This window comes from Gasterosteus aculeatus, chromosome 16 (genome assembly GCF_964276395.1).
Source record: "Gasterosteus aculeatus chromosome 16, fGasAcu3.hap1.1, whole genome shotgun sequence".
Taxonomy (NCBI): domain Eukaryota; kingdom Metazoa; phylum Chordata; class Actinopteri; order Perciformes; family Gasterosteidae; genus Gasterosteus; species Gasterosteus aculeatus.
This window is the reverse complement of record NC_135704.1, coordinates 3,294,249-3,319,445: the sequence shown is the minus strand read 5'-3', so window position 1 is coordinate 3,319,445 and position 25,197 is coordinate 3,294,249. Positions and strand designations below refer to the sequence as shown.

General features: G+C 45.2%; 1 protein-coding gene and 1 long non-coding RNA gene across 2 annotated transcripts; both read right to left on the bottom strand.

The window, feature by feature from the left end:
- Nucleotides 1-5,735: 5,735 nt before the first annotated feature.
- LOC144388793 (uncharacterized) lies at nucleotides 5,736-23,932 on the bottom strand. Its single transcript, XR_013453037.1, has 2 exons — nucleotides 23,540-23,932; nucleotides 5,736-6,370 (listed from the first exon to the last, which is right to left on the bottom strand). It is a non-coding gene; the product is annotated as an uncharacterized LOC144388793 (long non-coding RNA).
- zic2a (zic family member 2 (odd-paired homolog, Drosophila), a) lies at nucleotides 18,163-23,541 on the bottom strand. The gene is made up of 3 exons (XM_040200923.2): nucleotides 20,518-23,541; nucleotides 19,280-19,443; nucleotides 18,163-19,172 (listed from the first exon to the last, which is right to left on the bottom strand). Exons 1-3 carry the CDS (start codon nucleotides 21,482-21,484, stop codon nucleotides 18,978-18,980), a joined length of 1,326 nt encoding a protein of 441 aa, XP_040056857.1. The 5' UTR covers nucleotides 21,485-23,541; the 3' UTR covers nucleotides 18,163-18,977.
- Nucleotides 23,933-25,197: the final 1,265 nt, after the last annotated feature.

Genomic DNA, 25,197 nt, shown 5'->3' with positions numbered 1-25,197 from the left:
CGTCTGATGTTGGCTATGATAGAAAGAAATAAAAAACCCATAACCCTCAAGTTTGATGTTTCAAGTGTCTTTAAAAAGACGGCTACTAACAGATAATTAAATACGACCGCTAAACACCTCCCCATGTAGCTGTTTGGTGGTGATATCATGGGACCATGGTGTAGTTTGTTAGCTTTTTCCTTCTGTTGATCGCGTTCTTGTTTAAAGAATCCTCAAAGCGGTGTTCATTTATGAAGATTATCTTGCTGAACAAAAACGTGTGAGTTAACAATCGTTGGCTTTGTACGGAGCTTTGACTGGTGTATAGTCTCAAACATCACTTGGTCATCAGGTGTATGCGTCTCAGCATGCTTTCCACATTGTTATGGTGTTTTTGAGCACATTTTGTTAAAATCAACTAGTTTACTGAAGCCTTTCCTTTTCTTTTTTTTTACGTAGTCCAACCATTTGGCAAACGACATGGCGCTTGAGAATAGGGGCTGATGTAAGGCCCTTTGTAACATAAACATAAAGTATAAAAACAAATCACCAGAGAAATAAAATTATTGTCAAGCAAATGTGGTCATTAAGGTTCAAGACAAGTCTGAAAAGAAGTTAGAAAAAACCCGAACTACACTCTCATCTCAAAGTCTCTTTCTTTCTGAAGTCTTTCAATGTTCTTTAAATGCCAGCAAGATCCTCCTTAAAGTAAAGATTCAAAATGATCACGCGTAAGGTTTGATACTTTGATCCAGTTGTGTTGCATCTGTGTGTAGGTGTCAGTGTGTGAGATCTCTCTGGGCCGGAAGAAAGAAGCCACTTAATATAATAAATGTTGAATCCATTTAATTGGTTGAATTTAAGAAGCATTGTTTTCCATGCCACAGCATCTTGTCAAACACATCCATCTGAAAAAATGGGATCCAGCCCAAAAGCCGTTTTTTGTTTAAAGTTTGTGTTATGACTGACATTGACTGACAAGTGACACAGTCACTTTGGCCAAAGATTGGATGACAAAATGTTCTTAAATGAAAAGCCGATTATAGGTGACGTTTTACTTCCCTCCAGAAGTAGTTAGAAAGCAGAATGCTGACCTACAGGGAGCTTTAGCTCGACCTGCAGAGAAAGCCTGAGGGAATTCACTTGAGGAAAAGGGCTCCAAACTGTACAATGTGACCCCGAAAAGAAAAGAAAAAGGGACATTCCGGCGTGGCACCTCTCTCTCTCTCTCTCTCTCTCTCTCCACTCGGGCGGCCATTTAATTTCTCATTATCTAATTGGTCGTCCTCCACGTTCAATGACCCTTGTGTCTTGTGCGTATACAGCATACACCTGAGCAAGCACGCAGGTGAAAACGCGTGTACATGGGCACGTTCCCTTTTCCCCGTGACAATCACAGCTTTAATTAAATTAAAGCAAAGGTGTCAAAGCTGTTGATTGTCAATGCGAGCGGGTGAGCAGGCTGTAATACAATGCATATCAATGCAGCTGTGAGTGACTGCAGTCCCCCAGGTGTCAGCCAAATGAGTGTGAATATTCAGCTCTTTTTCCCCTCCACTTAACTCTCATTTCACTCTGATGACATTTTATTAGCCTTCCCTTGGTATTGCTGTTGGGGGAAGCGACACACAGAAAGTGCCTCCTTTTGTACCATTCGTTCCATTCGGATTCAAAAAGATCGAGAAGAGAAGTACGAATACACAAAAAAACAACCTAATGAGCAGGTTGGCAAATTTCTTTTGTTTTATTTTGGGTAACCGGTTAAGTACAATATATTTCATAACTCATATGAATGATGTTTCTTTTTAAGTTAAAGGGAGTCAAGCGAGATGTGACGAGATTCACTTTACTCCGTCCGCCCCCCTCCAGGTGTCCACGCTCTTCATGTCGGGGCGGACCGACGCTCGCCTCTGATGCCCACTTCCGACAACTCTCTTCGGGCTTTTCCTTTTCTCCGCACTGCACATCGATTAAAATCCCCAAAACAAGTTGCCCATCCAAATAAACACCATGTCAAGGACTCATCAGAGCAAACAAAAATATCTGCTCAGCATGATACCACGGGTCAGAAAACCACAGGGCGCCGGAGCTGCTGACCTCACAGGGGGTCCACAGAGGAGTGTGGACACATGCGTGTGCATGGGTGCACATATGAGTGGCTAATCATGTGTGGGCTTGTGACTCTATCCGAGACATGTGCTTGATAAGTCACTGTTATTGGCACTGTACTTTCCCAGAAAAACGGCTTATACAGGTTTGCGCCTGTACGACTGCTCGTCCCTGCGGAGGGTCTTGTAGTTACACAGCTCCCATTTAGAATTACTAATCTATTCCCTTTCATTGCGAGGAAGGACATTTGGTGAGAAGTGACGAGCAATGGGATGCATAGATCAACATTGTTTTGCATTTTAGGACTTTGGGCATGAAAGTCTGTTCTTCACCGTAAACCTAAAACATTTAGTAGTATACATATAGTTGTTTTACCCATTACCGTTTTGGGGGGGTTAGGTTAATGCCTCCTAATGATCTTGCTGACTAATTGGTTTGTGTGATATCTTAAGACAAATTTTAAGTAATTTCACCAAATGATAACTTGCTACAAAACTACTTCAGCTTTGGAAAATAACTTTAAATACTTAGTTAGTTCCAGGAAAGTATCGTGAAATATTGTGAAATCATTCATTAGTTTTACGCAACAATACTTCTTTGGTTTAGGAAAAGACTGTTGTCTACGTTAACATAACCACAAAAGTGTGTATAGCGAAATATGCAGACAAATTACAGCAGCTTACTTTTTGTCGGTAGCTACGATTGCTGGCTGCGAACAGTATGACATTATAAAATACGGGACTTTACTTGCATTGTTAAGTGTATAGGTGATTTCGGCACTTTATAGCACTTTGGTTAAATTTAGATTTTAACTGGACCCACCTCGTGGTTTGAGCAATGATGATTTGCGGTTGGAACAGGGAAGCTCCCTGAAGCAACCGAGAGGAACCCGTCACCTCTACCTGCGTCCTGACGCGGCCCCCTTTGGGCCCCAGGAACCGCAGGGGCCCCGACAATCGGTCGGACACCAGTGAGTGTGAGCGCTGGCGCACCGGGGTCATAGAGAAGGACGGGCTGAGCTGGACGTCCACGAGGCAAAGAGGGAGTGGCGGTGGTGAAGGCCATGGATCTCGTGGTGTGTTTAAGGTCATGCTAATTGCCACGGATGTACAGCGTGCCTTCGGTCCGCCCTGCTCTGTCAGGGAGGAGGAGGAGGAGGAGGAGGAGGAGGAGGAGGAGGAGGAGGAGGAGGAGGAGGAGGAGGAGGAGGAGGAGGAGGCGACGACGGACGGGGGTTGAGGAGGTGGTGGTGCAGGTGTGGACCTTTAATTAAATACCACTGCAAAGGTTAATGCAGAGAACCAGGAACTGCAGCCACCGTTAAGTGGAGGACATTTAAACACGGTCGAGAATCTGCCCCACACTGAGAGTGTGCGTGTGCGTGGGCGTGTGCGTGTGAGCGTTTGTGTATGTGAGTGTGTGCATGCACATGAGTGAAAGCAGAGATGGAAAAAAATCCCAAAAGGGTAGAATTCAATCCATTTTCCTTTGCAGGTGCAAGAACATGGTCGGTTGATACAACACACTAATAAAACTCGACAGCCATCGCACAGAAGTAACAGAAAATGTCCGACGCACCACAAACTTCATTTCCTGTTGCAAGTGAACTCTGGCTTTTACACCCTTTTGACAAAATGCACCCAAAAGCTATATTCAGAAGCTTAGTCGTTCCATGAATAACCTTAAACACTGTGTGTGTGTGTGTGTGTGTGTGTGTGTGTGTGTGTGTGTGTGTGTGTGTGTGTGTGTGTGTGTGTGTGTGTGTGTGTGTGTGTGTGTGCGTGTGACCCTTGATAATTAGCACCATCTGCCACATTGGAACACCTCTGGAGAGACAAGTTATCTTCACAGAGGCAAGACGGACAATAAGACAAGATTCTGCCTGCTACTGACAACAACAACAACAATGATGAGCCTGAGAAGGGACGGGGGATTTGAAAAACGCTCGTTTGTTATAATTCGTTCTTTTTATTTAGTCTACTTTCAATTTTCCCCTTGGAAAGGTTTTTTGCTCAGTTGTACAGTCCATGCAAAGGCACACAGACAACACGCAGAACGTGAAGGCTGAGAGGTTTGAAGCTGCACGAGGGAGCTTTTACATTTTCTAAATTAAAAACAAAGATGTCTGACTCCTATTACTGTTTTGGCTTGAAATCAGCAGCAGAATGTAGAGCACTCGCTCTCACACATACGACAACGTGTTCCTCAGAGTCATACAAGAAAACCGAGGAACCTAAGAAGAGCTTGAGAACTATTTGAGCAAAACAAAGACATTTGCAAAGCCAAAGAATACACAGAGAGCCCAATCCAAACGTACCTTCCTCAGAGAGAGAAATCACATCTCGAAATGACACAATCTTGAGTAGAAAAGAAAAGGTTGGGCCTTGGTGCTCGTTGCGCGGCTCGAAGCACCGGAGTACGATGGGCGAGTGTTCAGAGACCTCCAGACCAGCCCAAAACACGTGCTACTGGGCCTTCACTCAAAGCACGACTTTGGGTATTCATGTGGGGTTTTGTTCGTTTATCACCGCGTTACCACCTCGAGTCTTGGTTTACCGCATTTCATTTTCATCCCGGACATGAAAGCCAGAGACAGTGAAATGTGTGCACTGTAGAATAATCTCAGTTAACACAAGCCCTTCCCAGCTCTCTCTTTCGCTTTGAATTACCACCCGCCGTGGTTTTGTTGTCCCCCACCAACAGCACCACCTCCCCCCATGTTTCGATAAATAACTTATTCTGCCTGTAAAGTTCCCTCATAATATATATCTCCTCGTAGGCAGAGGAGGAAGGATGAAGACACGAGTTTGTCTGTCTTTTGTGGCGAGTGGGTGGCAGTTGACTTTGGAATCCTAAAAAGCTACTTTCATTTTATTTTTTTTACATTGTTGTAATGAACACGACGTCCTTGATATAATAAGTACACGTCGCCCTGCGAGACTCTGTAATAAGAAAACAACGTTGAGCAGCTTTTAGGTTTCTTTTTGTATCTATAAATTTGACATATGGCTAACATGCCTTTTGTATCTGTTACTTATTATTCTTCCAATCTGAACAACTAGAGTGGGCCGTAGTCAGACTGACAGAGATGGCTCCATTGATGGCTCAGATCTGTTTAATTTGGTCTGTAGCACTTTGAATTGAATTGAAGTCTGGGGGCTTTGAAGAGAGTTTATTAGTTATATTCTTTTGGGGTGTTTCTAAATTATTTTCCAAATACTAGTGTATTGTGTGTGTGTGTGTGTGTGTGTGTGTGTGTGTGTGTGTGTGTGTGTGTGTGTGTGTGTGTGTGTGTGTGTGTGTGTCATTCCAGTTGTCTTATTTCAATCACTGAGGATCAGAGTTGGATAAATGCCGCTGTGCCCCCACGCTGGTTTATAAAACAACAACATGGAGGCTTCATTGTCCGAACCAAGATGGCAAACTTTATTACTTCTTTCAACCGTGTCAATGGCAGCCCAGACCAGAACCATCCATTCTTACCTTGCACAGTAAAAGCCCTTGACTTACACTCTATGTAGCTGTGAGGAATCTCAAATCACACAGTATTTGTGCTAAAAGGAAACTGAATGAAAGAGTTCTCTCTTAATGGTGGGTTATGTTGAGTCCACCATTATTTTCTTTTGAAGAATGAAGCTTTTCACGTATTTTGCATTCAGGTGTTGTTTATTCCACGTGCAACCGGTGTGTTCACAGAGGGATGAGGCCAGAAATATGATCAATTCCGTGATGGAAGACACTGACTTTGTTTCATTGCACTTCAAGATGTGATGTTCGCAGCAGAAAAAGAACAGCTTCAGGGAGGAAAAAACAAACTCACTCATTTTCACTCACTTAGTCACCTTGTTTTGCATCCAGCACTCTTGCTGCTGAGACAAAAAAAAAAAAACGTTCATGGCTTTTTTACGTTTCAGATTTGTTTTGCTATAATTTGATTTGGCGCACGTGAACTGCACTGATCAGCGGGAGCACAGATGTTCAACGCGGCGGACCGAAGTGGAGGAGGATGTATGTTCTCACATTTGTCACATCACTAAAGATGCTAGCAGGGAAATAAATATAAAAAAAAACCTTGTCACTGATGAGTGTGAAAGCAATGTGTTTTACTACATCTAAAAAGAACAAGGGGAGCCTTTTAATGGTTACACGCTCAACTCCTCTCCCCACTAATCCCGAATGCTGTTTCCTCCCAATTAACAGAGTTTTTGCGAGGAGGAGGCCTCTTGCCATTTGCTCCCGACGTGGATCGACTCAGTCCTCCAAGAAACTCTGCTGCGTCTCCCTGCACATGAAATAAAAGCAGAAACACACACAATTGGTCACCGAGGCTCTTCCTGGCTGCCTGCACTGTTTATACATGCAGATTGAAGGAGCAACATTCAGATGCTGCTCTGCTCTGGCACCCTGGGCAGAATGGCATAATTAAATGAATTGACTAAAAGGGATGCAATGAATATCCCAACATGGTTTCGGTTTGGCCTCGCTCACAAATTAAAGCCAGGGGCCAGAGAGGGTAAACATGAATTTATCTGAAGTGAAAAAGCCAAAGAATTGCGTCTTGGATTAACTTTGATTTGATTATGTACAAAACCATCATGCCTTCTACCATCAGATTCAGGCTCACAATCTGTTATGTTTCACAGTTCCTTTGGTCCTTTTTTCTTTTTTTTTACTGAAAATATGATTCTCAGTTTGAATCACACACGAGTTAATTGATTTATATGCAATGTGCATGCTTATATAAAAAGACATGTGCGAATGAGGCTCTGCGGTCTCACCTCCGTTTCACACACACGGGTGTACAAACTACGCATAAACAAGCACAACAACACTTCAAATTTGCCAAAAACACCTGTATATTCCTGTCATCGTCCATTACATCAGAACAGCAGCAGCCCTTCAGTGAAAAGCTTGTTGTCAACTCTTTTTGCTGAGCGCTGAAAATTATAAAACGCCTCCTCTGTAAATCCAAATTGACTCTAGAGACGGGCTTAACGGACGTGAAGTCATCCTTGTAAACATGTCACAGGAAGCATTATGGAGGAAGAATAAGCAGCAGACAAGCTCCTTCACGGCAAATATTATCCGTGCAGAATGTGTTTATTGTATCAGTTATCCTTGGGATTACACCGGCTCAGGAGGTGGCAGATTCTGTTGAGCTGGGCCCGTGTGCTGACTGAGAGAGCGGCTGCATGCAGTATCCACGCCGCGGAGCTACCCGATGTCTGCGAGTCAGCAATAACATGTTACAATCATTGCTCTGCAAATGCGAGAAAATTGTGCACGCTTTTCCAACCCGTCTAATAGTCTGCAGCCAAACCTCTATGAGTCTGTACTGAGACACAGTGTTGTGCTCAATGTTTAGGTCAGTGAATATGCTAATTAGCGAGTGATGTTCATAGTGTTTGTTGTATTAATCAAGCGAATTAACTGCTGTACCATTTTGAGATCTAGTAGATATTATTCAAAAATATATTTTAGAGTAGACCCTATAATATGAGAAAGTGCAGTTAATGACAGTGTTGGCTTCATTGTGGAAATATATAACATTAATTGAACATCAGTCTTATTGTGTTGCTGTGGAAGAAATGTTTCGTCCTCTAAAGACTATTAAAGTAATAAAAAACTGTATGTCAATTGTTTTACAGTTGGCACACAAATTGTGGAAAAAATTACCTGCAAGGGTACAAAGATGAATCAGACGGAAACAGGAAGCGACGCAGAATAAAACACAAACTGGTGGAACTCTCCACTATCTGACGAGTTCCTTAATCTAATTCGGTCTAATTACTTCACTTCATTTAATCAAAGGCAGTCGATATGAAAGCCCTTCCGTGATAAATGGGATTAGCTTGAGGTTGATACCTCGCTACATACATACAGTGAGCCAACGCAACATTTTGTTCCGGGGGTCTGTGTGATGAAGACCCCTTATGTTAGTGGTAAACAGGTGCTGAGTCCTTCACTTGGGGGTCGGGGGGACATAGCAGAGCAATCCAACACCCCTGTCCTATTTCCATGTTCCAAGAGAAAACACATTTGCATGGAAGGGCCCAGCGATAGCTGCATTGTGATGTAAACGCTTGTGACCATAGACATGCATCTAAATTCAACGACGGGCAAATTGTACAATTTCAATGCATAGCTGCTAAATCCAGGGAGCATCTGCATTGGAAATGCTTGGGGGGTGCTCCGGTGAAGACACACCCCAAGAACTTCTGGATGATCTTCTATTGTTCAAGTCGCAGGCTTCCGTCCCTCTCAGCCCGGGTGCAGAGGTGTAGAAACGCAACTCGCTACCGCGCGTCCCCGTGCTAGACATCCGAGCCCCCATACCGCAAGTGTCCCATTAACAGGTCCTCCAGTAGATTGCCGAGATTGACTCTCAAGAAGCTTCCCTTTGTGCCCCTAATGAGCGGAGCTCGTATTGACTTAGCTAGAAGGGATAGCACAAGACTGAGCGGCTCCAGTCGAACAATCAAAGCTGAGGAAGTGGAGGAAAAAGCTTTTGAACGTAAGCATATATTTAGCAGAATCCTTTTCACAACTAGAAACAACAGGATATTTTTAAAAAAAGGTTAGAATTTAAAGGTCTGACCAGAGTTGTTTATACTGAAGAGGCCAGTGAAAACTCTGCTGTGCGTTAGGCGTTCCTCTTATTGGAGAACAGAGCCTGCATGTCAGGCAGAGGTGGGGCAGCGTCCCCGGAGTCCACTATCACAGCAGGTTAACCTGGCACTGCTTTTCTAAGGACTGATTGCCAGACCCCCCACAGCTCGAGGTAAACTGACAATTTTCCATCAGCAGGGAACATGGCTTTATTAGTAAAAGTAGGGGGAGGGGGGGGGAGAGGGAAAAGTGAAATGAAGTTCACAGAGTCGCTAAAGGAGAGCAATAAAGTGCAAAACCTGATCCTTAAAGGATTTTGTTGGCGTCTATTGTGAAACAACGGAAGTTGTTGCAGAACAAGATTGAATCGAACACTTAAGCAAGGAAATACAAATGTAAGTGACTATAAGGCAAAGCTTTTAACACAGATTTTTTATTTTTGCAGGAATTTTGCAAACAAGCTCTTGGGTGTATTTCATAGCAGTCAGATGAGACCGCAAAAGGCCGGGCTGCATCCTAAGACTTACTTTAATGTCAAGCGGGGCCTCATCTCGAGCTGACTTTCTGACAGGTGGGGAAAACATTCACCTGAATAAAAGCTGCAAACCTTGTATCGGAGATGAGACGGACTGCGAGGAACAGCAAATCAATACCATCCCTGGGCTGCATGTGAATTTAGAAGAAGCCAACTCAGGCAAGGATGTTACATTTCTCAACAAAACAGTGTAATAACAAACTCAAGGCCGGGAAGCAATCTGGGTAAATAAAAAAAAATTTTTAAAAAACTTAGAGGGCACACAAGCAGTGCCTTATGGTTTTCAAGGTCTCCATTTGTTTTTCCATGTTCCACTGTCAGGTACCAGGAGAGGAGATAGCAGCGGAGAGAATGGTGAGCCGCAGAGGGTTAAAAGGCCGTGGCCGGGATTATAGCACAAGTAGGGACCCCATACTGTGGGCTGACATGCCTACCAGCTTACAGTGCGTTTTTCTCGGACAATGCGGGGTCACACACGGTCGGAAAAGCATGAAAGCGTTCACACGCGTGTTGAAAGACGGGTGAAAGCTTGACGAGCCTCCTTCCCAGAGGGCATCTGTGCGCCTTTTTTTTAAATAACAAAGTCACGTTACAAAGTCAAAATGGGATGGTTTCGTTGTGACGGGGGACCCTTAAAGGATCGCCGGAGTACAGTTCAGCGTGCGTGACCCCTAGAAATCTATTTCTAAAAAGCCCCAATTATATACACACACTTGGCATCATCCCCCCCCCCGCTTTAAAACCATTATGCCATCCCTTTTCTTTTAACGAGGGGCCGCGAGGACATGGCGAGGACCTGTTGGTAGTTACTGATCAGCATGGGAGCCAGCTACCCCCGTCGCTGATGAACCCATCCGTCTGTCCGTCCGCTCCACCCTCAGACATGTGCAAACATGCATAATCGTCACAATTCCACTCTTGCCCTGGGCCCCGCCGACTCAGCCAGCTGATTAGGACCGAGGTCCCAACGGTATCGGCGTTAGAGCGCCAGTAATTCCACCCGTGGCGTCACGCCCCGTCTGTAGCCTTCCCATTAAATATGGCCTCATTGCCGCCTGTGTGTGGCGTCACAGCACGCGAGGGATGCGTGGGGCTTTTATTGTCAGCGAAGTTCCCTATGAGCACGTGACACAAACGAGAGACGCTTCTCAACGCGCCGTCGCCGTCGCTGCCTTGGTGCAGCGCAGGATTGTCTTTTATCACAAGCCAGCAATAACACTTTCCAAATTGTATAACACATGGTTTCTAATTCTTGCGTTCCCTTCAAATAGACAACAATGAAACAGCATTTATCTGGGGGGATGGGGGTCCAGAGGGCCAGAGGGGTAAGCCTTAGTTGGCCCCCCGACTCAGGAGACACTGGGTGGTGAGTAAACTTCGGGAGCTGACACTGCCGAAGCAGGGCATCGCACACCCATCAACGCCTCCTTTACAAGGTGAGCACAGAAAACGGGAGGCGGGGGTGGAGGAGGGGGGGTGTCAGTCTGCTCTGGGGCTCTGGAGCGCCAAAGGCAACCGCTGCACGTGAGCCCATGTCTGACATCGTATTCATATTCATGTTTTGTGGGGGAAGAAGCGCCCGTTAACGCGGAGAATCCTCACGAGCAAAGTGACAAGTGACTTTTACAAATATATTATTTCATTTCTAAGCGTTGGCGTGCCTGAGGGGAGCGGGCCAGGTCGGTGGAGTTTGGTTGGTTTCACATTTTGCGGGCCGAGATTAAACTGGAGGAGGCTGCAAGAAATCCCACGAATTTGTCTTTCAGCATTTACAAAAACACATAAAAGTATGCTGAAGGTTTATTTTATATACTATCTGAAATAATACTCGCATCTGGGTACTATCTTAAGAAGTAATGCACAATGTAAAGCGCTGCCATAACCTGTTAGATTGCTGCCAAAGAAATCAATCCCATCAATGAGAAACACACAAAAAACACCGGGATCCGCCGTGCACACGGCATTGACATGTCAAGTGCTAACTGACTGCCAGTCAATACGCTCACTGACCAGAAAGGTCTCTGACTGTCAGGGGACTGTGAGGTATGAGGGAGGGAGGGAGAGTGAGAAAAATTGGAGGTGAAAGTCAATCAAATTAGCTCCTTCCAGCCCACTAAACCTGAGAAAACCCAGGCTGGCAACCAGAGACACTTCTGGGAGGACGGACGATGTCCGTGGGGTGCAATCTGAGCGGCACCATGCTGAGAAAAGAGCACCGATGAAGCTGGAAAGGAAAAACTCTTCAGATTTCCTGTCATATATAATCCTCGGGAATATATGGAGAAACTCAATCAGTGGTCCGAATCAATCCGGTGACCAAATGTTTTCGATGGGAAGGAACCAAAACAAGCAAAGTTGAGCGCAGCTGATTTGCATGTGACGAAGCCGACACCAGGGTGCTATTTGTTTGTCTCTCCCCGCCGTGAACAGAACCCTCCGGAGGGAAGCAGACAGCGAAAATGCGGTGGCGATCAGAGTGATAATGACTTACTGGATGAGAGTCTGTATCACGGGGACCGCAACCGGTTTGATCCCTTTCCCCTTTCATTTTGGTCTCATTAGACAAAAGCTGTGGAAGTCAGGCGGCCTTTTACCACCGATGTCTTTTAAGACAATAAACATTCAACACAGCCGCGTCACAGACACATCACAGATTAAATCATCTGAAAGTAGAGGGAGATTTGGAGGAAAAAACTCAACTTGGCTGTTTTTTTTTCTCTAGATTGAGCTCATGTCGGAGGGTTGTCTTGTGAAAATGTTCAGAGAGAAATCAATAAACGGCCTCTGAAAGGAAGTGAAAACAGAGCAGGTGACAGATGGCTGTGTGTGTGTGTGTGTGTGTGTGTGTGTGTGTGTGTGTGTGTGTGTGTGTGTGTGTGTGTGTGTGTGTGTGTTGCAGTAGTAGGGGGCATGCTCAACTCATTCCTGTCATGTCATATGAATCAGTTTGAATACGAGCGCTGACTCGTGTTTTCTGATCACTCTGCGGTTGAACGTGAGTGACAGAAGGCAGCGCACGCTCACATCTACGCTCACCGCCACGAACAGCAGCAGAGCAAAACCTTTGCTGATGTGTCGCAGTGTATTTTGAGACGGGAGAGAGATCAACCGGCGGACGGGTGGGGCGTGGGGGGATTCGCAGATTGCATGTTAACATCTCTATAAGTGTTTTGTTGTCTCTGTCGGAGGAAACAAACGAAACGCGGTTCACCATCAAGAAGTTGCGTGACAAAAATCCCAAACGGGCTTCTTTTAATGGGGTGTCTTATTCAGCTAACCCAATAACCAACCCACGAGCCAACAACGCACCAAAGCATCTTCTTACATTGTGAAAATAAGTTTGACTCTGTGGTTTGGTTTCCTACAACTAACGTTTGTGTCAGTTTTCCGTAAACCTTTTGGTTTTCTTGCACTTCACCAGACATTTCATTCGATGCCTGAAGCAAACTTCACAATCATGATGTTTTCACAAAACATCTCTCTCTGTTGCCCCAACATGGCTGCGCTTAGTCCTTTTATGCACAGACGCGTTGTTCTCTCAAGACCTAATTGAGCAGTTTTGCTGCCTAAATGTACCATTTCCTTTGTTGGCTGAAACTAAAAGTACGTCGTTTTTTATGGTATTTTCCAAAAACCTAGTAAAGTGTTTTAGTTGCCTAAACTTATCATTTGTTGTCATGCCGCAACCTAAAGGTTGAACGTTATTTTACAGCAAACTGTGATGCTTTTCCAAAACCTAATCATGTGCTTTTATTGTTGAAACCTAACTTTCCCTTTTCAATTCAATCCATTTTATTTTCTATACCCCAAAATTGCAAATTTGCCTCAAAGGGCCTTACAGTCCGTGCAGTCTGTACACCTGCTGCATCCTCTGTCCTGAAACCCTCACGACCCTTTTAAAGTATGTTATCTCGCACTCGGTCCGGCACTCACAATAAAGCAGCACTATAATGTAGGTTTCCACCCGGTTTGACCCGTTTGGCCTCTACAACCTGCCTGAAAGCCGTTGCAGCCGTTGGACTTAACGGACAAAGATCGTACTGTACGACAGACTTTTAAAGGAGAAGCTCAAAATATGAAACACAAAAAGGGCCCAAAAGGTACGTTCCATTACTTGTCAGCATAGATGCTATAAAACATTTTAAAATCAGCGCGTCCCCCCGGGGGCACAACTCCAGTCTGTTTGAAGATCAAAGCTGCAGCATGTTTACAGGTGTTGGGAAATTGAAAGTTTCCTGGGCTGAGAGTGATTTTCCAAAGGGAGAGCAAGTCTTTCCGCTTGTATGTGCGCTGTGGTCTGTGCGCAATGACACATTGTTGTTTCATTCAGATAAAGCATTTGCCCGGACCAAAGATGTGCGTGAACGCAGCCACTGGTTGGTTTTATGTTGGGCCTTGCATGGTACACCTGCTTCGGTCCAATGGAGCCTCGGCTGCAGCAGCAGCAAAGAGTCACCTGAAAAACGCCTCCCGTTGACAGCACGTTACCCATCGTGGAGAACAGGGAGCCGGCGAGGTGTCATGTCGGAGCCATATTGAGAACCTCGCTGCAAAAGCAACAGCAGGGGAGGATGCTGAGTTTGTGAGGGATTAGTTGAATTCTAACACTTTTTTTGGGGGGGGGGGGGGGGGGCGGAGGGGGGACCACAACAATGAGCACACCTCAGTCAAGCTGAAGTATGTCATTTACTCCGCACTGCTCCACTTTGTGCTCCTCCGCGTGCATGAGAGGGCCAGTCATGCCAAGCTTTTCTGCATGAAAGGGAGAGTGTTAAGCTTTTTTGAGGCTATTTGTGCTTCTGACTCTGTAGTGTTTGTGTCCGATGGGAGGCGCCTGCGCCAGCTTCCTTAAAGGAGTAGGGGGGTTTTGTTTGTTTCTCCGCCGTGCCAGGAGAAGTGACAGCCATTCCGGCTCTTTCACAGAAAACACATTCATCTGTGTGAGAAAAGGCGGCCGCTGAACTCAGATGAAAGGCCGCGGGGGCCAAGCTTGCACAGGAAGGCAGACTGTACATCGACTCGAGTACAAACACAACACAGGCCATGTCGCAGACGGACAGACAGACAGACGGAGGGAGGGAGGGGGCGAGGGGGGGGGGGGAGTCCCAGACAGAGAGATAAGAAAAAGAAAGAAGGGAAGCTTAATTTCCTCAAGAAAGATGCATTTGAGAAAGAAAAATATATTTTTACATTCAACTGAATCCACCGTGTTAATATGTTGATGTTTTAATAATATATCTAATTTAATAAGTTATACAATATTGGTCCAATGAACTGACCTCTCTATTAACTTGTGAGTTTGAGGCACACAGAGAGGGATATTGTTATAAATGCACAGTCACAGTTAATTCATGTCAGGCCTACAAATAAACATTTTGTTGTTGTTTGTTTCTACATAACAAACATTTAAAAACATTATGCCTGTAACATTTTTGTTGGCTGATTTAACTGGTTTAATACTTATAGGTATGTGTTGTGTTGTATATGTCGTGTAGATTGATTTTAAATAGTGAATATAAAAATATCTTCGGGGCAAGCTCGCCCACTGAGGTGCTGCTGCGTGACCATGAATGACAAAGGCCGACAAACGGACACGTTCATTTCAATCGAGCAGCTCCAATTCAATCAGAGGATATGGCGTTTGTTTTAAAAAGTTGACTCTAAAAACACATCGGCCCCCAAAAACGCTTCATGAGCGACTGTGTTATTTCTGCGGAGGCCCGTTTGGGGAGAATCACCCGGAGAAACGAATTCGGTTTAAAGGTTACGAACGTTGTGCGTTCGTACGGGGCCGTTTTTATATCAGTGTCCTCTCATTTAACGTGGGTTTTTCACATTGACGCATCCATTCGTAAAAATAAAAATAAAAAGAGCAGCAGTGTATCGTGTGGAAACGCGCGGCTTCTCCACGTGTGATTTCGTGCGAAAAAAAAGCGCTTTCCGGTTGCAATTTGTATGTGTAATATTTATTGAATTATTTATTGCGTCTGATTGTTTGTTTTCGAGGAGCAACATTTGCTGTGGTCATCGGAACAATTCATCCTGGCATTTACAAACGTGTGCGTTTGTCTAAAAAGAAAGGATTATAATAATCTCGTTATTGGTTCGTTATGACGCACTTGCAGAAAAGGCTATTCATCTATTTATTTATCTCTGGATTTATTTTTGTATTTGAATTGTAATAATTTGATGTATTTAATTATATAAATATATATAATTATCTTATATCTTATAACTATCTTAATATAATAATCGTATTATAATTGTTAAACAATTCCAAAGCTGTTGGCGTTTTACGAACTAGTTTCAGTCGTTAAATGCTGAACATCATGACGACCTCCGCTGTGTAGAAAAAGGTCAAACCCGTGTCACCGGCTTCCCTACAAGACACAAACACAACATTTTCCTTTAACATTCGCATGATGGGAAAACCAACAACTATGCCGTCCACAGCATGATGAATTATGAATGACTTGGAGCAATTACCCATGATGGGAGTTTCATCTCTTCCAACCGTTACACGTTCATTCACACATATTTATGCAAAGACACAAAAAGCATTACGGAACCTCGTCAGTTCTTCACAACGTGGCCAGAAAAACAAACTAAGAGCGTGCGCGTCAGTGAGAGAGAGAGAGAGAGTGGGGGGAGACAGGGGGGAGAGACAGGGAGTGAGTGGAAGCAAATCCGTCCATTGTCATCAAAACCCACTGGTGCCTCACATCCGGTCCGCCGCAGTCACCTGCCAGGGCCGACAGGTGCGGCGGGAAGCACACCAACACGTGGAGGCTCAACAGCGCGCAGGGCGGCACCGACCGCCTCCCCCCCCCCCCCCCCCCCCCCCCCCCCCCCCGGGGGGCCTGCGGCCCTCCGCCGCCTCCTCTCACTCAAACCGGCAACCCGCGCCGCAGCGGACGGCACGAGGGTTTAAGCCCGTTGCACGAACCAAGAGCGCAGAGGCAGAGCTCCCTTTGACCAACAGTTCGTCCCGAATATCGACACGCGGACCGCTTTGTCTGTCTGTGACGTGCGCGATTAAAAAGCACCTGCGTCCACCTCACGGGTCTGCGCTTCCCCATGTCTCTCTCTCACACACACACACACACACACACACACACACACACACACACACACACACGCACGCACACGCCAGCGGGGGCGCAGCTCTCATCCCCACTGGCGCATAGTTAAAGTTGTGTTAAATATAACAAATAAATATATATTTTGTTTTCATTCTGAAAAAATGTGGCCAGGCTGCAATGAATTCACCTGACGTGCTTCTATAAAATGCCAATAAGTTGTTAGATTCAGGTCCTCTGCGTTATGAATCCTTGCAGAAATACATTTTTATAAACGGCTCATCATAAAGAGAGACACTAATATTCGGATCGTTCAAACAGTAAAAGGAGACTTGAACACTGTTGACCGTCTACAATATGATATTATTCCATTAATAAAACATCTCTTGTCAAATGAACGTTTTTGGCAAATAGCGCCCCCCTCCCTCCCCGCACCTCCCCTCCCTTTAAACACAATCATGCAAAACGGTTGCAATTGCTCACTGAATTTAAACCTTTTAGATTTTTCCACCATGAACTTCGGTCTGAGTCCACGCGTGACTCTCTGCCCTGCGAGTTACTGGGAGCTCTGGTTGCATCCGCACAGTAGTCTAATGCACAATGAACTATGACATCCGAATAAGAAGGAGAAAGAAAGGAGGAAAAAAAAAACTTCCTTCTCCGTGGATCAATATCGGCGCAGCTGGAGCCGAACAGGAAGCGGCATCGACGCGCCGGGTGGAGCTGACCTTTCCGCCTCCCCGCAGGTCACACCTTCCTCCGGCCGCTGGAGGGGCCGTTAGGAAGCAAATTACAAGTTGAATATGAACCAATATCTCAACCTGAGATAAACTCGACTTAGCACTTCAGTCTAAAAAAAGCCTTTTTTTAGTACATTCAAAAGGTTTTTTGAATGAAATCAAAAACGTCAGTATTCGCATGCTGATTTGAGTTGACACCACTGTCTGTTTGTAAACAGCAGATCCAGGCTTGTTTTTATTATGCCACATCCTTCTCTGAGCAGCCTGCAGTCATTGCAGCTCCGTGACACGGACACGGGGCCACTTGCTCCAACAATCGGCCTGCAGCAGGAATCGAGAGGACACTTGACTTCTGTGTTCCTCAACGTCTACCCGACACAAATATACCAACAACCCACGGCCATGCATCACCCAAAACATCCACTGCTATTCTCCTTCAGCCTATTTAATTCCCATACTATCCATGACACGGGCTCCATCAGATTATGCATTGTACAAAGATCCTCGGATATCTGTGAGCAGCACAACCTCACTGGTGGAAATCTATATCGTTTACCAAAATGCAGTCAAATGTAAAACAAGCACGTCTGAAGAAGCGTTTTGAAGCCATGGAAATGAAGGGAAGGAGGCACAAGGCCCTCACAGCCGGCAGACCAGAGCACCAAGAAGCTCTCTGCACAAGCACAGGCAAGTTCAAGTTGACTAGCTCCTGTGCAGTGATGTGTGTGTGTGTTTTCAAAAGAACTCAGGTGCTGAACTGAGAAGATATCATTTTAGTCGAATGATTCAGATAAGAGGTAGTTATTGTCTCTAAAGGAAGAGTAAAGATGTGTTTAAATTAAAAAGCTCTCTACACATTAGATACTGGGGCCTTGTCAAGATTTTTCTTGCCGACTCTGCAGACAGATCTTGACTTCCCCCAAAATCTCTCGCTTTATTCGTACTTATATTTTGCTCCACGACAGCCTCATTTTTACGGCCCTGTAAGAAGGGTCGGCAAGACGAGGAGAGTTGGCCGAATAATTTCCAAAACTAAACTTAAAGCCTCCCAAACAATAAATAGAACCGCGCTGGCCAACCAGAAAGTGTGGGAAAAAGTCAAAAGGGAATATTTAGCACTTGCAACACCTTTTATTATATTTGTATGCAGTAAAATTCTTGTCACAATAAGGAAGGAAACACCTCTTAAAACTTTGAACAAAAGCACATAACGAAACAACTGCCCATGTTTAGCTCGCAATTGTACATATTTATAGTAAAGAAACATTCTTTTATAAATACTGTTTCATCTGTAGCAAGTAAATACCATAATTTAATTACAAATGGATAAATATGGCAGTTGATATTTACAAAAGGAAGGGTGTGTAATTACAGAAAATTGAACGGCACAACGTTTATTTTCCTCACGATCCTCCAGATAGTATTTCACAATTCAAACTTGCAAAGCACAAAACATCAAAGTCAAAGCCCAGCAAACTAAAAAATATACATTCACAAGCGTAATATTGTGGTCCGTTGGAGTTAAATGTTAACTTTGGCACTCGTTCCAGTTTATAGATGTTTAGTATAGTACAATCAATTTGCCTTAAGATCACAATATTCAACACTATAATACATTTTTTAATTGTAATATGTGCACTAAAAGTCCAGTTAGAGAAATAGCTACCATTGAAGGAACATCTATACACCGAAGACTGACAAACTATCACAACCGATGGGGAAAGTGGGCTTTAAGTAATTATTTACAATATGAAATACACCTTCGCTATTATACATATTTTCCTCTGTTGATAATCCTCATCTTCCCTGGTGAAAAAAATATTAAAATAAAGAAATGTTTTGTGTGCCCCTTTAGTGCACGTGTCCCAAATCTCCTGCTGAATGGTCCAGTGCTGTGAAGTGAGTGTGTGTCGCTTCGCTTCAGTCCTACACGTACCATTCACTGAAATTGGAGGATAGGCCACTGTGGCTGGTGGTGTTGTGCACCACCGAGGCTGGGGACAGGGTGGTGTTGCTCTGGGTCTCGGTGGTGGGGGACACTAGGCCTGGAGGTGTGGAGGACTCGTAGCCGGAGCTGGCTGCTGGTGAGGAGTCTGATGGTTGTGGGGAGGCTTCGTGGACCTGGGGAGGAGGAAAAATAAGTATTTACAATCAGGCACCATAGGTGAAAAATAATGTAGGTGACAATGAATGAAAACAATACACACCCCTTCACACTGGCTATTTACCTTCATGTGTTTTCGTAGAGAGCTGGGGTGCGTGTAGGACTTGTCACACATTTTGCAGAGGTAAGGCTTGTCCGACGTGTGAACGTGCATGTGCTTCTTTCGGTCGCTGCTGTTTGCAAACCTTCTGTCGCAGCCTTCAAACTCACACTGGAACGGCTTCTCCCCTGCAGAAAAAAAAAAAAAAAGAATGTCAGAATTTAACCCCCATTTTTTTTTTTTACTTCACAGAGAAAGGCCTCTGTGCAACTCATTGGATGCGTACAAATGGTACCGAAAAAAAAGATAAGAGGTTTAGTGTAAATTCACAGCAATGGCGGTTTTAAAACAACTCGTAGTGCCTCCAAACCCACATGTGCGACATTCAAAGTTTAAGGCTGTTCCAGAGAACAGAGCAGAGATGAGTCGGGGTAGGGGGGCTTCATAAATAATGCGCATAGTGATTTGGAAGGGGGTTGTAGAGTGAATGGTGTATGTGTGTGTGTAGGGGAGGTGGGGGGGCTATGGCCGTCCTCAGTGGGCCCTACAGAAGGCGAACCATTTGCCTGGGAGACAATAAAAATCTAATTAGCACCTGGCCGATTTCATGGCAGAATCTCCCCCAAGAAAAATAAATCCAGGAGAACGTGCAAACAGGGCCGGTAACGGCCTCCCGTCTTGCACCTTTATTTCCTATCGGATCCATGAAGGACGAACGGATGAAACACAAAAGGTGTTTCCCCGCGAATAAAAAAAAGGCACAAATCTCCCCAAATAAAGACTTAATCGATTTGGAAAAAAATGCGCGTAAAAATGCAACTAAAAGGTGATGGGATGCACGGCGAGAGCGCAGCGTAACTGATGGGATTCACTACACCGCCTGTCTGCACGCGACGCGCTCTCGCTGTCCCCTTTGACCCAGTTTTTTTTTTTTTTCACCCCCCACAAAAACTGTAAAACATCGACAGACCTGCTGTGTTCTTTTAGCAAATTTGTAGAAATTCGGAAAAAATGTGCCCGTGCCATGTGTCCCTCCCACTAAATATTTATCTCGTTCTCTTGGGTGTTCTCCTAAAATCTACCATCGACTCTAGCAGCGTGAAATAGTCGCTGATAATTAGATCTTAATTCGTGTTTGCCGCGGCAAGGCGCGCTGTTTACAACATGGGAATAAACGCGCATTCCGACTTAGTGATAGCAACAAAAAAACAGTAAAAAAAAAAAAAAAGAAGAAGACCATCACATTATTAACTAATATTTACCTGTGTGCGTTCTCTTGTGTATCTTCAAGTTTTCCGACCGCGCGAACACCTTCCCGCAGCCGGGAAAGGGGCACGGGAACGGCTTCTCCCCGGTGTGCACCCGAATGTGGTTCACCAGCTTGTATTTCGCCTTGAACGGCTTGCTCTCCCGCACGCAGTCCTCCCAGAAGCAGACGTGGTTGGTCTGCTCCGGCCCGCCGACGTGCTCCACGGAGACGTGCGTGACCAGCTCGTGCATAGTGCTAAAAGTTTTGTTGCAGCTCTTCTTCGGGTTGCTCAGCTGCTCGGGGTCAATCCACTTGCAGATGAGCTCCTGCTTGATGCACTGCTGACGCATGTAGCGGAAAAAGGCACCGGGGTGGTGGTGGGCTGCCATGTTCATCCCCATGTTCATATTCATGGAGCCGTACTGGTTGTGCAGCTGCGCCGCCGAGTACGGGTCCGTCCTCGGGCTGGAGACCTGGTGGTACTGCTCGGAGCGTCCGAAAACCTCCCCGGGTAGTCCGAGCCTCATTTGCCCGTTGAGCACGTTCGGGGAGCCGTGGGAGCCGTGCTGGTCGTGGATCCCCGGGAACAGAATGTGGCCCTGAGTGTCTGTGTGGGAGTGATGCAGGGACCCCGCCGCGGGGCCGAAAATAGCGTGTTGGCCGCCGGCCGGAGAGGACTCTGCGAAGCCGCGGCTGCGAAAGAGAAAGTCCCGGGTGGAGTTGAAAGGCGAGCTCGCGTACGACGTGACGTGAGCGGCGTGAGCCCCGAGAGCCGCGGCGGGGTAGCCCGGCGCCTGGCTGGTGAAGGCAGAGCTCTGTCCCGGGGAGAGGTCGTGGTTGAGTTTAAACGCGCCCATGTGCGCGGAGTCCACGAAGCTGTTTTGCGCCAAACTCAAGTCTCTGTCCTGCATCTCGCTGGCCGAGTGATGCCTGGCAAAGGAGCCCAGTCCGGGGAACTGGTGACCAGCATCCAGTAGCATTATTTCAGGGTGGTTTTTTTGTTTTTGTTTTGTTGTTGTTGTTGGTTTAAAACAAATGAGGGCTGTACGGCAAATAAGTTGGAGAACACAATCAAATGCTGGTGAGCAGATTCAACTTCCAAACCTTGGACACATCATATCAGGCGTGATTTAAAACCGCGCTCCGCTCGCGAGGAGGAGGAGGAGGGGAAAAAAGAATTCAGATCGGATTATCGGATCTAGTTCTTTAAACTTGTGCTTTAAAAAAAAAAATCCAAACGAAGTGAAGAGTTTCCCCGTGTCCTCTTCTCTAGACTGCGGCAGTTGGCTGCCTTCTACAACCCCCCCTCCCCTCTCTCTCTCTCCCCCCTCCCAGAAAAAAATGCACTCGAAGAATGAAATAATTATCTTACTGGGTGTCCACGGCGCGCATAGAGTGAGAGCGGCTGGAGCGTCTCGGGGAAAAAACGCCGTTCCGACTTTCAGGGGGCAAGGAATTTATTTGTCCGGGCTCGCGTGCGTTTCTCGCGGAGGGTCCCTGTTTCTCCGTGGACTGGCTCTACCTCCTCTTCCGCCCCCTTTAAACTGGAGCCCGTTCGTCCGCTCCGCGCGCTCTCATTGGCCGCCGTGCCTCATCAATCCCAGGCGCTCCTCCAATAGGAGCCGGCGCTCGCGCGATTTAATGGTGCAACGCCATTTTTTCCACTAATAATTACCGCCTACTTTTGGAAGAGGGTTTTTTTTTTGGAGGAGGAGGATGAGATGGGGGCCTGGGGGTATGTGGTGGTGGGGGGGGGGGTATATACAATCCCGGCAAGAGAGAGAGGAGAGGACATGTTTTGCTTGTTTATATTCCAGTATATGTGCCAAGTTGTAGTAATAAAATATATATATATATTTTAAACCTAAATACAAGGTAGTCACTTTTGTTTTACATTTCGAAATACTAATTTAAAACAAGAATCCAGCTCTTCTGTCAGCCCATAGAGTTGTGTTATTAAGCGTGCTCATCAATTAACCATGATAATATCTGCACTACCGGGGACCAGATCTTAAGTACACGTCAGTATGGCTGCAGAATAAGTGTCAACTGATTTTCCGGCATCTTACCCTGAAGCATCGTGAGGATTTATATTGTAAAGCATTTTTATTAAGTCTCAAAAAATAGTGACGGGCGACATACAAATGAAAAGACAAGCGATTCATTAAAAAACAACACACCACCGACGGGTTTCCTCTCTTTTTTTTTTACAAAAAAAGCACGAAAACATGTTGTTAATGAATCAATAATAATAGTAATGGTGTAATAAATCGTTCCATAAAAACATACCACCTGTATCTTTTTAAAGATCTGTCCGTAAGTTATGATGCTGTTCAAAGAATCATTGAAATATGAACAAACCTCTCGCGATCTCATTGCAGCGGAAAAAGCACACGTGGTTCCACGTGAAGTCAATATAGAACCGCAACTTGGCCTTCGGCGTAACCAGCCGCCACCGCTTATTTTTTACGACGGTTCCGCACGGCGCGGGTTCTGGTTCTCGCGTTCAGCCGCAGCAATAACGTGGCGTGTTCTGGGTGGCGAGCTTCGTTTGGATCCGTGTTAACCATGAAGTGACCTGTGAGGTCGGGCCTTGATGGATGTGAAGTGTTATTGAATGAGATGTTATGGTGCTGTGTATGAGCACGGGGTCTGTGCGTGCGGGTTGGGGTTCTAGCCCTCCAGGAAACAATAGGCTGCACACACACGCACGCGCACACACACACACACACACACACGCAGACACGCACACATTATTTATATATATATATATAGCTCAAAGCATGTATATGTATATATAAATGCGTTCAGATAATAATTAATATTATATATATGATATGCATCAATTGCTTTGCGATTTTGATGACACTTCGTTCGTATAGAAAAAAGCATGTATTGCCACAGGAAATGAGCTTGTTGGCGACTTTCCATTACGCACCACATCCCTCTTTAAATTGAGACAGATCGATAGCACTTTTGGCCACGATGCGCCACAACTGCCCATTCACGCGCAAGTTTAAAGGAAGTTTACTCACAGTTTCACCAACTCAGAAGTCCCACAAGTTGTCCCGTTCCACACACAAACCAGAGAGTGAGCCCTCCGGTGCTCTGCATGTATATAATGGATGAGGAGAGGGAAACGTTTATGAACTTTTTTTTTTTTTTTGCGGTGTGTCTCTGAGGTCGGGGTGGGACAGGCTGAGTGTTGTGTGCGCCATTCTTCCCAGTCTATTGCACCGCGCACCACAGGAAACACAAGAGCTGATCCAAGTTCAAAGTCACGTCTACCGACACTATAAGAAGCTCTTTATTTCTCTGGATTAAACCTTCCCCGGATATAGAGAAAAGAAAAATCTAAGAAAGAAGGAGAAAAGAAAAAAAAATCTATATAGAGAGTCACATGGCGGATTCTGCTTGTAGAAGAAAGGGGGTCCTGCCTATTGAACCGCCCCCCCCCCCCTCCAACCCCCCCGCCAGGACCCCCACCCGTATTTCAACAGGTTCTAGTATCAGCAACACACACTGAGATCTTTAAACCTACATTACAGGAAATAGGTTTGGATCTGAACTTGCGGCTTTGAGTAATCAATAAAGTCAGCAGTCCCGACCGCATAAAGGCGCACTGCCTGTGTGCGCGCGCGTGTGCGTGCGCGCGTTATAGTTAAGGGGCCAAAGGCGTATTCCTCCTCTCTGCTATCATGGCAATATCAATATGTTGACACACTGGAAGGTTACTTGCGTGGCTCCTGTGACCTTGTGTTTCATGGATGTTTGACCCATGACCCGTTAAGACCACATATGTTGCACTCTTGACTCCTTTTGGTAAAATAACCCAGTTTATGACAAAGCGTCTTTGTTTTAGAGGGAGGGAGAGAAAAGGTATAAAGATGCTATAAGTCAATAAAAATGTAAAAGATCAATTCACATGGCAGAATATGATCCGTGTAAACCAGGAACATTATTCGCATTTTCAGAGACCATGTTAATTTGCAGCAAAAGTAGTATTCTTGTTGTTAACTCGAGTGCGAGTTATGGGTCGAATTTAATATATTGTTTTATTTAATGCGTATGAAATAAGGCCCCCTTTAAACGAATCATAAACCGTACACCCACCGCTCCTCGTGTGTTTTATGAGTCTCCATATTCTCTCATTGGAGCTGACGATTTTTTTATTCATTCACACGTGGTCTTGGTGTTTTTTTTGGTGACTTTTAAATTATAAAAATGAAAGAGTCATTGTGCAAATAGAAACGAGCAGCTGTTCCTAAAGCAATAAACTGGATCAGCCACAGAACTCCACTTTATAGAGACCAAACATTATATTTATATAATTTATATATTTAGAATGTATTTATATCATTTATTTAAATATTGTATTTATATAATTTACATATAATATAAATATATAAATATGTATATGATGTACCGATGTGTCGGTTGTACAAAAGTTTTAACACGTAGCTTCTTCTGAGAGCATTTGTCTCGGTTGCTGAATCACGTTCATAAATCATCTTTTCCCGCTGAGGAGCACATGCAACAGGCCCCATAACGTGCACGGACTCTCTGCGGAAATCAATTACATTGTCCTGAGCGGGGGAGTGTTCATTATATACTTTTTTTTTTTTGCAGCTCAGCTGCCGTTGGAGTTACACAAGCTCTGATGACGTGCGGGTTCGGAGTTTGGACTCCAGCT

What these genes read in the sequence shown, in the direction of transcription:
- zic2a (XM_040200923.2), bottom strand. Translation starts at nt 21,484, where the DNA reads ATGCTACTGGATGCTGGTCACCAGTTCCCCGGACTGGGCTCCTTTGCC. An exon ending in ACACAAGAGAACGCACACAG is followed by an intron (nt 19,444 to 20,517) that starts GTAAATATTAGT and finishes TTTTTTCTGCAG; the next exon opens with GGGAGAAGCCGTTCCAGTGT. An exon ending in CTCTACGAAAACACATGAAG is followed by an intron (nt 19,173 to 19,279) that starts GTAAATAGCCAG and finishes CCTCCTCCCCAG; the next exon opens with GTCCACGAAGCCTCCCCACA.